The sequence below is a fragment of the Anguilla anguilla genome, chromosome 10, assembly GCF_013347855.1.
Source record: "Anguilla anguilla isolate fAngAng1 chromosome 10, fAngAng1.pri, whole genome shotgun sequence".
Classification (NCBI taxonomy): domain Eukaryota; kingdom Metazoa; phylum Chordata; class Actinopteri; order Anguilliformes; family Anguillidae; genus Anguilla; species Anguilla anguilla.
The window spans coordinates 3,341,561-3,355,030 of record NC_049210.1 but is presented as its reverse complement, the minus strand read 5'-3'; the positions used below and the strand labels follow the sequence as shown (position 1 = coordinate 3,355,030).

Here is a 13,470-nt window from a genome sequence, read left to right as displayed (position 1 = left end):
AAAAACGTTGCCCAAGCAGCAGACCTGGAGTGGCTATAAGTTCAGCCGTACTTTCTGCCAACATGTTACGCATACTGCCATATTTCGTACGTATTTATATGTGGCACAAAGAACTCCTTTTGAGGGGACGACAAAGTTGAAAGTTGAAGCACGGAAAGTCCAGACCTCAGCTTTTCACTCATTGCTGGGTTCAGGCCCAGCTCAGGGGACAGGTGAGCATACGAGCCAGTCAGGCGGGAACTGAGCGGCTGCTCAGGCGAGGGTGGGGCCCCCGGGGGGCCCCCGACGTGGATCGGGCCCCCCCCTTCCCCGCCGCCAACTCTACCGGTGCGGTTCACGTTGCGGAGATCTGCAGCCGTGTCAATCTTCGGTGGCGGCCGTGGGCAAAAGAACATCGGACTGACAGGTCTCCATCACGTGCGCGTAGAGTCCCATTAGGCCCTGTCGACTCCTATCACACACCAATGTGAGCAGGGGGGAGGGGCCTCAACCCGGGGGGCTTCCCGCCGACGATCTCAGGGCCTACCCTGTCAAATCAGAATGGCGCTATATATATATTTGCAACAAAAAATCTTTTAAAAATGTGGTATTGCTTTCTGTGCTGTCAGTTTATTTGACGGTAAGTTCCCGGATTTAGCTTCAAATATCTTTGCTGTTTTTTTTTTTTTTGTTTTTTTTTTTGAGGTGATCTTTTTTGGAGGGCTCTGTATTGACTGAAATTACAATTTGGCAAGTCGATTTCCATGCGGGTTGACCGTGGTTGTTTGAGATGTGAATTCCAGAAGATCGGAGAAGAAAAGAAATGGTGTGGTGTTCTCTCAAAAACTATCTATGGCTCACAAGATATATGAGTCTATGTGATTTACATGACAAATCTTTCCATGTCTATAACCAGATGTTAGAGCGTCAGAACTCCTCAGAGACGTTCTAGGAAGGCATATAAAGATTGTAGTCTCCATTGTTGATGAATGATCTCTGGTTGGGCCTGGGACAGCAAGGCCATTAACACCCGTGAATTGGAAGAGGTGAAGAGTTCACTGAGGGCACAGAGAGAGATAGAGAGAGGGAGAAGCAAGCTGGGCGGGGGGGGGGGGGGGTGTGGTATCTGGTCTCCCGTCAATCAGTGAGCAGATGACTGCTGATGAGCCCGCTGGCGGAAATCCTAGAACGGCAACAAGCGAAGGTGAGACTATTTCGGGACGGGCATCTAGTGGGACGCCTGAATTATTCACGGTCGACTTATGGACCGGCTAAAAAGAAAATAAAACCTTCTGAGAGCTGTTTCCTGGGGAGAATGTGTCCATGTTGGACATCTTGTCACTTTTGACGAGTGTTTTCCTTAGATGCGACTTCGGAAGCTTCACTGTAAACAATTTGAATATCAACAGTGATTTCAGTTCAGCGTTTCACGCCTAGCGTGTGCACTGAGGTCCGTGCCCACCGATTGGTCGGTCTCCACCCTTTTGAGGTCACTGAGGTTGCCCCCATGTCAGCATTTTTAAGTGAGGTTCTGCTGAAAGCAAACACACAGGAAGGCATTTGATTCCCAGATTTTCATAAAATCTTCCATTTTCAAAATGTCCAAATTCCACTCAAAATCAGTTTTAAAAATAAACTGAATAACTGAGGGTTTCGGTTAAACTAGCTTCAGACCTAATGGCGCTGAAACCAAACGCAATTTCTTAAAACCAGAGACCAGAATGGACGGACCTATATCACTGATTGCACACGCTGATATACCCTACATGTTAATTAACGTTTCCTGTTTGCAAATGACTCATTTGACGTATAGCAGATAAGGAGGCATAGATGATTACCACATTTTAGTGGTCTGGAAGAGAAAGTAGATTTTTTTAAATTTTTTTTTTTTAAACATACTTCGCTTTTTACTAATGTTTTTTGGGGGAAAAACCTCTATGCCAGAACTTCTCCTGAATATCAATAAGCCATTAATCAGACGGAGAACCCTGTGTGGAGCCAGATTGTAATTTGTACCATCTACAGATTATCCAGTAGGTTCCCCGCAAATCAGTATCAATAAAACAAACATGAGCACAGCATGGCTCTGTAAGAGCATTAAATCCTGGAAAAGACATTGACTGGCCATGTATATAATGAATATTTGCCTTTAGGCTCATTCTAAAATGCGTAACTTTTTCTGCCAAAAAGAAAAGAAAATGCAGTATTACTTTCAGGCACCAACCACAGATAAAATTGAAACAACTGAAAGGTAAGGTTCTGATATTTCCCAAGGGGAACACCAGTGGTTACCCTTTTACAGAAAGGGTTATAAAAAATTTCAGTTTTTACATTCACTTTTGTGACCATGTTTACACTTAGCCTAAATCAGTGGTAACCAACCATGTTCCTGGAGATAGAGCATCCTATAGGTTTTCATTTCAACCCTAATTCGGCATACCTGACCCTACTAATTAGCAGCTCAACAAAATCTCTTAGCTGTTGAATGAGGTGCACATTGTTAAGGTTGGAATTAAAACCTACAGGACAGCCGATCTCTAGGAACAGGGTTGGTTACCACTGACCTACACAGAAAGTACTCAAAAATGCATCCTGTGTATGCCCCTCATCCACTGTAGGCGGGGAAGGTGCGGAGAAACTAAAACGCGCTAGGAGGTATTGCGAGCTGGGAAGTAAACCACATTGCATTCTGGGAAAGTAAACGCTGGATTTGTGGTTAGGGTCCTTCAAAGCAGTCCACGCGTGCGTAGAACTGAAGCGCGTAAGAGTCCCATCGACAAACACTGAAATAAAACATCGCTGTTGCCGTGAGTCGATTCTGAGCACTTTAAACACCTAGACATCGTAAGCTGTATGGTGTCAAGAAGAGCATGCTATTGCTAACTCAATAACGGCCGTTTTTACAAGACGAACCGCAGCGTGCAGCGGATGTGTGAAGTGCGGTTCTGAAAACATCAAGAGATTCCCCAGGTTGAGCTTTGTTCATGCAATGAAGGAGCATACATTCCGCACAGACATTGCGAAGTATTTTTTCCACACAGAGAATATCTAGTTTGTAGGTAAACCGAGCACTAGGTACACTTTAGTGGTGGGGAAATGTCGAGAATTGTTTGGCTGATTGGCCTGTTCTTGTCATTATGCTATGCTATGTTTTGTTATCTGAAACAAGAGTAGCTTCTCCAAGATGTCCCTCAAATATGTTTTAAACCACCTGTCCTCTGTAACCTGCAAGCCAGGACTGTGGTGGGGGGGGTGTCTGTCTCACCCATGGGGCAGATTGGCAGTGTAGGGCAGTGCATAGGCCCTGTACAGGTACACCCCTGACACTGTCATCCACTATTACCTGTGCATCCTTTCACCTGCCCGATCACCCGCCTGACAGCTCAATGCCTGAGGGGGGCTTCACTCCACTCCACCCCACTGCCCCCAAAATCCTGGAGGGGGGGGGGGGCAAACTCTTCAATCCAGTGCACCAGTAATACTGTGTACAGACCTATAGACTGTATAAAAATACAGACACGAGAATCTCCCTCTTACCTTTCTGACCTTTGACCCACAACTAGAATATCGCCATGAACTTTCTCACCTCTTCACTGCCCTCTAGTGGTGGAGTCATGTTACAGACTCCTGTATTCTCCAGCTTTCTGTCGATAGATTTGGCCTGAAGAACGCTAGTCGGAGGATGAGAATGCCAATCGAACCCGTCTGGTGTTCCTTCCTTTCAAACTTTCTCAGTGTTACTGGGTGGAATAGTTTTAATGCCACCGTTTTGTGGCATTTGTCATAAATATAATTTCTATATGAAAACACAGAAATAAAGAGGTCAATACCTACAACCTCCCACCATTTTATTTTATTACGGAGATGTTTACCCCTCTCCTTTTGTTAGCTCTGTCTATTCTGACCAACTAAATATTGCAGTTGACCCCATCCATGGCATTTAGCCGTATCTTTGTGACTAGCTGTGTGATACGGCCGGCTTGAAGGGCCGCAACAAACAAGTCCAAATGTATCAAAAGAAACAATCCAGAAACTGATCTAAAAACACAAACTCAGACATTTATTAATCTAAAACACTAACTAAGGCACAGACCAAATCAAACAAAAATACACAACGTTCACAAAACAAAAGCTCTCCACACAAACCACAAACCACAAACCACACCCACACCCACACCCACACCCACACCCACACCCACACCCACACCCACACCCACACCCACACCCACACCCACACCCACACCCACACCCCCAAAAGAAAATCTACCCTGCCTCATACTACTGGGCTTATATTGGGCCACAGGCAGCGGGAGGCAATCAGGCAATTAGGCAATTAAGCAACCACCTCCACCTGCACTACCCAGGCAAGCAGAGGCAGGGGATGTAACATATGTCACAACCTACATTTAAGATTTATACTCTCTAACATTCAAAGGCACTTCAAAGTATTAAATATTGTACATCATTGCTCTGTCTGTCTTCTCCACTCCTGTTTGCTGTTCAATGCAACTGTATATTTGACACCCGCCATCCAAGGATCCAAGTAGTTATTCTGCTTACCGGTCCACAATTCTTGAGTTTAAAGAAAGCTTCCCTCTGTCTGTTTAGCCTTTATTTCAAATGTAGCTTTCCTTTTTTTGCACATAATTGGACTGTATATCGTATAATATAAGCAGGTTACAGAGAATTGTTTTTTTTTTTTAACTCTCTCTGCGACCAACTGGGTCTTGGTTTAGAGTGAGTGAAACAATTAACTGCAGTTAAATTAATTATTCTTTTGAATTCAATACTTTGGGGGAATACTAGAGCCAGAATTGAGTCCAGGCTCTTTATGCGTCTCAGTGGTAATAAGTCATAAGACCCAAACTAGGGCAGGCCAACAGCACCACCTATTGATGAAAAATATTTTGTGAGGATTTTTTTAAAAAATTATAATTCTAATACACTACCCTGCAGTAGAATCAATATTACAAATCACTCTGTGGAATCTCAATAAATACACTATTAAGTAATATAGTATTTGCAAAACTTTCAATTTCACATCATTAGGCACGATACATAAAACTCAAATGGACTGGTATGTATGCAGGTATATATTTAGATATAAAACCATCAAGGTTGAAATAGGAGGGAATATCTAACTGAATCGTCTGACTTTTGACAGTACATGATAGAACAGGCCGAAGTACTAACCTCCGGCTTGGGTTCTGTTGTTTAGTGGGGTTCACATTGTGGCCACTAGGTGGCAGAAGATACACGTGCTAAACGCGATCAGCTCTAAACAGCTCAAAGCGTTAAATGATTGTCTTCTGTGTTTTGTTGCTGATATCTGTGAGGATAGAAAGGCTATAATTATTCTGTGAAGTAAAAACTAAATGTGGGAGTTGATGTTTTTCCAAGGCCAGTTAAATCACAATATTGGATTTCAAAAGCAGTACTGTCACTGACATGAATAAAAATAGGCATTCTGAATGAATGTGAAACAAATATATTACAGAAATGTCATTACTAAGAATAGATTCCTGACGTATCTCTTAAGCAAATGCTGTTCCCTTGTGTTCATAGCAGAATGCTGCCATACTTTTAAAAAATTGTACAGCCAGCCTTCCCAGTAATGAAGTGAAATCCTTCAATGCCACTCATGTTTCCTTGTGCTAATTTCTGACGTGTTGTCTGCAAATCACTATTAGAAATCACTTGTCACATGACAGTGTGAAATTTATCTAATCACGTGACAAAAATATGCCCTCGTTCTGGCTCCAGAAACCCATCTCTAGAGGATTTGAGTGCATATAAACAGACTATAAATACATTGAAAATACATGTGTACAGATTCATATGTCCTTGTTTGGCATAAGGTTATGGTTTTCCTCAAAATAGGCTGTCAGGCAAAAGAGGTTCTGTTTGCAATCTATAGAGCACTCTAAATCGCATTACCCCTCAAAGCTGTTCTGCTTAATATACTTGTTTGCTCTGACCATTTTAACACCCGGCGATGGCGAGAGGACTCCAAAATCCGCGTCTACTGGTTCTGCCCAATTAGCTAAACTAATAGGCCTCAGATGGTTGCTTAGCAACACATCTTCTTGGTGAGGAAATGGTTTTGTGTGTTTGCGACCAAATTTCCTCTGGGCCGAGCTCATGATGCGATTGTGGTGGGATAGGAATAAGGAAAGGGGTAACGTGAATCCGGAAAAACCTATACCAGTATAAAAAATAAAAATAAAAAATTCCCTGACAGGCGACCAGTGATTCATATTTTTAACATGATAATACATTATCTTCTGAGGCATCAAATGTGAAGGCCCTACTTTTTAAACTGACATTTGTTTATATCAGTTTATATCAGATATTGAGTGTGCAAAAAAAAATCATGTTAGTTTTGTTTTTCATCATCATAGATAGCTACCTGTTGCGCCATGTATATTTCATACAGTGCCCTGCAGTTCAATTGAATATGCTATGTACACTCTTTTGCATTTCATAAACACGCCAGACAATGTATTGCGAAATATATAACGATTAGGAACATTCTCATTGTGTTCATTTCCCTATTTTTAATAAAGGCTAAAACCCCTTGAACTGCTCATAAAATTTTAATGTATTCGTGGTCTTGTTTTTCTTACTCTTGTTTGGCGTAAAGTATTTCAAATTTACAGCAGGAGCTAATGAAATATAACGTGTTTACGGTCGGTATTTTGAGGATGGGCTATCCAAATGCCACGTGCCATACCGTTGGCTAAATGTATGTGCAGTGTCCATTGATTTTAATTAAATGTGCAGCGTGATTGAAGACGGTCATGTTTAATATTTTTTTTTAAACACGGTTGTATGTGTAATTGCAAGGTATTCCCGTCGAATTAACCCTAGTTCTTCATATGTTTCATTTTTTGGCCCGGGGAGAACACGGTGGCGCTTTAAAGGGCGTATTGAATGGGGAATGAGCGCTGAGCGCCGCGCGCCACGGTATCAGTAGAACAGTAGCTAGCTACAGTATCTTCAGTCCGTGGTAGCCGCGAGGAGCTGTACTCGGATCCTGACTCCATGGCAACCGCAATGGCAGGTGAGAGGAAAATAATATCTTCTCCCCCATTTTTTTCCAAAATATGCCTTTAGAAAATAAATAACGTGTCAAAGTGAAAATAAACATAAACGCTATCTGTGGAAACAACGATATGTTGTTGTTTTTGTTTTGTTTTAGAAACAGAGATACGTCAGAAACTGCTGCGCACCGTCAAGAAGGAGGTGGGTGCTTTTCCGCTTGAACAATAATGTCCGAAAACAAATATGGAACTAACATTAGCTGGTTATCTTACAAATCTAGCTAATCTACACGATACCTCCGACATGCGGGAGAAGGCGTGTCACGTTTCGTTTAATTGATTTGGCCTTCATATTTATTCTTTATGCAGTCAGTATCTGGATATTAGCTACGTATACTAGATGCATAAATGATGATTTGTCGCCTGTCCTCATGGAGAGGACAGTCATTGCTCGTCTTTATTAGGCAAGACGCTGTAGCTACGCGTGCCCTTTAACGTTGTCGTTTCAGCAACAAGAGACAATACGTTTATCAAAACAATATATTTTTTGGTGAAGACGTCCTTTGCGAATGCATTCAGATCGAATAATAAAATAGCCTATGGTCTGATATAGGATGATAAAATCATAAATTGTAGTCTAAATCACGTTACAGAAGATGCTATTTATGCACTGTCTGAAATTTTCAGCAAGCTCGCTCACTTATCCAGTCTGTTTTTTTTTTATTGTTTTTTTTTTTACGTGGATCCAAAGAACATACGGAATTGATAGCTCGACCATGGTGGCGCACGCGTTACTTATCTGATGATGCACCTCCCGGTTACAGTTGTTAATAACGTGCAGGAGACTTAATTAAAATGTCTGATTAAAAAAAAAAAAAAAAACGGCACGCCTGTGATTAGTGGGAAAAGGGGTTGGGCGCAGACGTATATGGGTAGCGAACGTTCGGGTGCCACACAAACACTCTTTGATGTTTTGTAGAAGACTCTCCGGTGGTAGTCAGATTGATTGCTGGTGGACGGATAACACTTTTTTTGTAATGAGGCGAATTTGATTTCCGCAACGTTAAACAGTAATGTGGCCTTTTACGTTGACAGTCGAGGGGAAAATGATGAAATACGTTCCCGCTCGTTATTGGTTACCCTATTGTCTCAGAAGTGTTCTATCGTCACTTGTGAGCCACAGCTGTTGTGTTTCATGAATTCCCCTTGGGCATGTGGAATCTGTGAAAAGCTTTTTGTGTTCTACCCCCAACTGCTTAAAAGTCAATGCACCTGCTCACACAGGCCATATATGTAGAAGATGCTGTATGGAGTCGTCTCCGGCTCGTATGTTGTGGTTGCTAATGGTGTTAACCGCAGCATTGCATTTCTTGCTGTTTTCTGTGTGTGCGGGCGTGTGTGTGTTTTATTTTATTTAATCAATCATTGTACTGTTGCATTTGCTAAGATGGGGGTGGGGTGGCAGGTTACCCATCCCCATTTGGGGAGTTGGGGGTGGGGTGGGGAGTTGAGTTGAATATGGTTTGCTAGCACCGCATTCAAGATTCAAGACCGCATTACCGCTCGGATTTCTCGATCTCTTAATGAGGTATCTGATGGCGGTTGTAAAAGGCTCTGCCACAGTGACGTTTCAGTTACTGCAGGATTGCATTTAACGGTGTTTAGCTCTCAGGCCTGTGCGCTATGGTAACTGCTAATTCAGGCGACTGGCTGGAGCTAAAGTTGGGAAAAACCACACTGTACCCCCGGCAACAGGTAATATTAGCGAATTAATTTAAATAAAAGTAAGATCATGAGTCGCTCTTTTTCCTCTCGAGCTGTATTAGGATACGATTTGGCCGTCAAATTTAAGTAAGGCACTGGAGACGAAGCACCACAAAGGATTATATTTCATCAAAACTACACTATTTTTAAAAATAAAAAAAAACAAAAACAAACACCAAACGCAAAAATAGAATTGGGGCTCCTGGATTTATTTCAGCCAAGCCGCTTGAGCTGGTTATGGACAACTCTGGCCTATGAAGGCCGCCATGTTCCTGGCATCACAGGTGTCTGTGCGTAAAGTGCGCTTGCGTTGCATTAAAATCACTGAGGCTGATGCTGTTCTCCAGAGCAGTGTGGCAGAAGTGGAAAACATCAGTGTTTGTCTCAGGAATACCAGAGTACAATATCCCCTGGGAGGAGAAGAAGGCCCATTTATAATCGATAAGCGTGATGTTATCCTAACAAACCGCAGTTTGTGTTTTGGCCAAAAACAAAAAACTGCTCGCTCCCGTAGACCTAGAACCACAGAACCACGACCAGGAAAGGCTTTTAGAAGGAGCAGTGCACATCTGCAGTGGAACAGAAGGACGTCATCTACACCCTTTTTGGACCCTCGGTGCCCACTTCAACTTCGAAGCCTTGGTCAAGGCCACCTTCTCTGTGGACCTCAGATTTCCCATTTTTTGCGTTTTTTGCATCCATGCTGTTCATGCTGTGCCGAGGGCAGGGTAGGATCCCCCGTTGTCGATCCCGGCTGTCGAATGGTTATCGCCAGGAAGGGACCAATCACAGAAGAGCTTTTGTCTGGCAAGATGCCATTGTGTCCCTTCGGCCATTGACCGTCTCATTGGTGCAAGGAACATCGTGTGCCAACCAATAGGCTGAGAGCACAGACTACTTAAGGTCTCCGGCTTCTTCCTAAGACCAAAAGGGCTTGTTTAGCCAGTATTCATTCAGAAGATGCTTTTACCATCTTGGAATGGTTTAGATGCATCTGTGGGTAATCTCAGATATATACATTAGGTGTATTTGGATACACAGTGTGTGTGTGTGTTTCCCATTTGGGTAGCTGTGCTCAAATTGTGCCTGCTTCAGCTGAAACACTGCAGCAGTTTATTCTGGGGTACTGAATGTATTTTCAACAAACGCATTCATAAATGTGTGTGTGCCTGCGCGTGTGTGTGTGTGTGTGTGTGTGTGTGTGTGTGTGTACAGTGTGGTGTCTCCTGTTGACATCGTGTACCATCTGTAGTGCATAAGGTACACCTAATTGAAAGGGTTTTTAATTGGCTTGGCTAAACTGCACGGCTCGCCCTCGTGCCACATCTCATTCTCATTCTGGGCGGAGCCAACTGTGCAATCACGCTCATTTGAATATAATGAATATCCCCTCACTTTCCTCTGGATAATAATTATTGTTAAAATTCGCAGCGCTGAATGGCCTCACTGGCTTCAAGCAGCCCTCGCAATTAAGGAACCGATCTTTTTTTTTTTTCGGTGGTCGCAAATGCATCTGTCTCCGTCCTGCTCGGCTGTGGGGTCGACATAGCTCAGGAGGTAAGAGCGGTTGTCCGGTGGGCGGAGGGTTGCCGGTTCGATCCCCCGCCCTGGGCGTGTCGAAGTGTTCCCTGAGCAAGACACCTAACCCCTAACTGCCCCCAACGAGCTGATTGGTACCTTGCATGGCAGCCTTTCACCGTTGGTGTGCGAGTGTGTGTGAATGAGAGGCATCAATTGTAAAGCGCTTTGGATAAAAGTGCTATATAAATGTAGTCCATTTACCATGCCCAATATGGTCCTGCTGTTTTTGGTTTGCGTGCCTGTTTCCCCGTTCTGCATGCTGGTCCAACGTTGGTCCAGAGCTCAACCCTGAACGAGCGGTGAATTTGTTCACTGTGCCTAGCTATGGCAGGTCATTGAATTAAAAGACCGAGAGGTTTTCTCTTTAAAGGTCCAAATGTGTGTATGTGACGGTGCATGCAACAGCTAACGAGTATTCCTTGATGAACACATTCCCGCAGTGTTGCTGTACATCAAGGAGGTCAGATGGGTGGGAAATATTAAAATCAGACATATGGCCCCTGCTGTTGGACCTTGAAGGATAACGTTTTATTTATTTTTATTTTGACCCATTTTTCCTTACTAATTCCACCACACTGATCAGTTTTGATAATTATTTTGTCACATCTTTCTTTGTGTGCTAGAACTTCTCCACTCTGCTTTGCAATGCAGTCTAACAGGGCCTATAAAATGGCTTCTGAATATGATTTTCCACCAAAATAAAATCTCGATTAGCTTCTACAGATAGTATTTAATAGATTTAACTGTGAGTAGGTGTTTCTCCCAACTTTAATCATAATATTAAATACGTCTTTGCACTATAGAAACACTTCCTTACTTGCACTGGGGGGGGGGCTCTAATAATTTGCACTGGGGGGGGGGGGGGGGGGGGGGGGCTGTAATAATGTGCACTGGGGGGGGGTTGTATTGGTAGAGTTTGTGTCACTACAGGAACTTTCTTGGCATGGCGTTGTGCGCTTCTCTGCTTGCCCTAGTTCTCACCGAGATCGATGTATGCTTCCGCTGAAAAAAGTAGTCCGTCAACTGCGAGATCAAACGCCTGGTAATGGACTGATTGCGAATCACGGAAATTAATGCCCCCTTCAGGCTATGCAGTCATTAATTTGCGGGAGGTTATTTTATGGGCATTACAAGGCCGGTTTGTGTGGCCCTGCTGGACTGCACTGCAAAGGAGAGTGAAGTGGTTCTCGGGGTTGACCCGTCAATCAATCAATCAAAAGCTCCACAAAGAAAAATGTGACAAAATTATTATTGTTACCGATTCAGGTGGAATTAGTTTCGGGAAAATTGGTCCAGGTCAGAAAGAAAAAAACCCCCAAATCTTTTCCTGTAACACTCTGGCTCCTCCCTGGTTGGGCGGTGTTCACACCTGTGTTTGCACAGGTAGAAGGACACGCTCATAAAGGCACAAGCTTCTGATAGGAGCGTGCAGGGCAGGAGTTTGCCCAGCGTTTACTTTGCTTTATCAATCAGTGTTTTTTTTTTTTTTCAGCCTGTCTGCTTGTTTAGGATAAGGTTTCAGGCTACAGCTAGGCTTGTACCTAATTAATCATTTTGACCTTAAAAGCTTTTTAACTCACTGCCCTAAAGTGGCTGCCTTCTGATCTAATTTCCTAATAAGTATAGCCTGGTAACATTAAAAAATCAGGTAGGATATATATATTATTGTTGCTAATCATAACACAACATAACATAACGGTGAGAACTGGCCATTCAGCCCAACAGTGCTCGCCATTTACCTGACTAAATTGTACCTAGTGCTCCGATTACCGACAGACTAGATAGTATCTAACACCGTATCAAGCCTATCATTGGGGGGAAAGTAATTTGCGCTGAAAAGGATAACTCTGTGAATGTCTCATTTTGACAGATTTCCAGCAATGCTGGATAAATATCCAGAGCGGTTAAGAAACCAAATTCGGTTCAAGCATAATTAGACGCCATTAAACCGAGGCCTGGGAAATTCATGAATAGCCTAGTTTTCGTTCCCTCCCCCCACCTCGAAACTGACTCACGCTGCTGTTGCAATGGGCCCGCAATAAAAATGTGTGACTAACATTAATCGCGACCGCAGTGCAATAATATTAATATCCAGTAGCGCAAACGGTCCCCTGAACGCATCGCTGAATTCTTCGCCCGAGCTGCTCGTCTGTCATACTTTGGCAAACAAAAAAACACGTTGCGCATTATGCCTCTGCAGCTTGGTGCACCACGCCAGTTCCTGATCTCATGGAAAGTCAGTGAAGCCATTTTCTTTTAACCCTTTGAGGTGCGAGATCTCAAGTATGTGATTAGAATGTTCTTGACTGAACATTCTAATGCTGATGTGACAGTCGCCACTGGCAATTGAAGGCAATGGAGTTCCAGAACTACTGACGCTGAATTTTGAAAAACATTCCGAAAAGCCTACTTGTCAAAAAGGTTAACTGTTGCAGGTGCCTGACTGGCCAAAATATCAGCACATGAAGGTTAAGGGGAGCTTCTTCCAATCAACTGCCATTTTGGCTTCTGTATTTGTTCTATAAGTGCGAACTCACAATTCCCTGAACTACCTGACAACATAACTAGCTATGCAGATATTTAACTTGAAACCATGTGGTTCGTTAGCTAAGTGGCTTTCTAAGCACCAACTGGCCACTTGGCTAACTAACATTCATTTCTTCTCAAGTAGAGAATCTCAGGTCCTCCAGATGTTATTGGGAACAAGGGAGGATGTTGGTGGGATTATTGACCACGGATCTATGACTGGCAAAGTACGACCAAGTATTGATTCCTGTAGGATCGATGCAGTCTCGTGTATGGTGAAGCATCAGTGTAGGATTGATCTAGCGGGAACCAATTTGAGGAAGAACTTGCCAGGGGCAGTTTGAGGCATGTTTACGTAGAACATTTGAATGGCTTGCAGACATTTATTATTGAAGATATGCTGTGTGCTGAAAAAGCAGCGTCCCCCTCATGTTCCGGTTGTGGTTTTGTGTTCGGATATGGGCTGTAGTCCGTTTTTAGCACTTGGGCTGTGTGTAGGCTGTGCAGGTGAAATCCATCGGTCAAGGTGTGTAGGTTTAAGTCTCTTCCCTGGGGAGGGAAGGAGAGAGGGAGGGAG

The 13,470-nt window shown here is 43.4% G+C and overlaps 1 protein-coding gene across 1 annotated transcript in view; it reads left to right on the top strand.

Moving 5' to 3' along the window:
* The first annotated feature begins 6,861 nt into the window (after positions 1 to 6,861).
* The window catches only part of sgsm1a (small G protein signaling modulator 1a), a 51,119-nt gene continuing 44,510 nt past the window's right edge, over positions 6,862 to 13,470 (top strand). The window contains exons 1-2 of the mRNA XM_035379519.1: positions 6,862 to 7,042; positions 7,181 to 7,224. Of these exons, the coding sequence (XP_035235410.1) occupies positions 7,024 to 7,042; positions 7,181 to 7,224 (63 nt within the window). The 5' untranslated portion in view covers positions 6,862 to 7,023. The remainder of the gene's footprint in view (positions 7,043 to 7,180; positions 7,225 to 13,470) is intronic.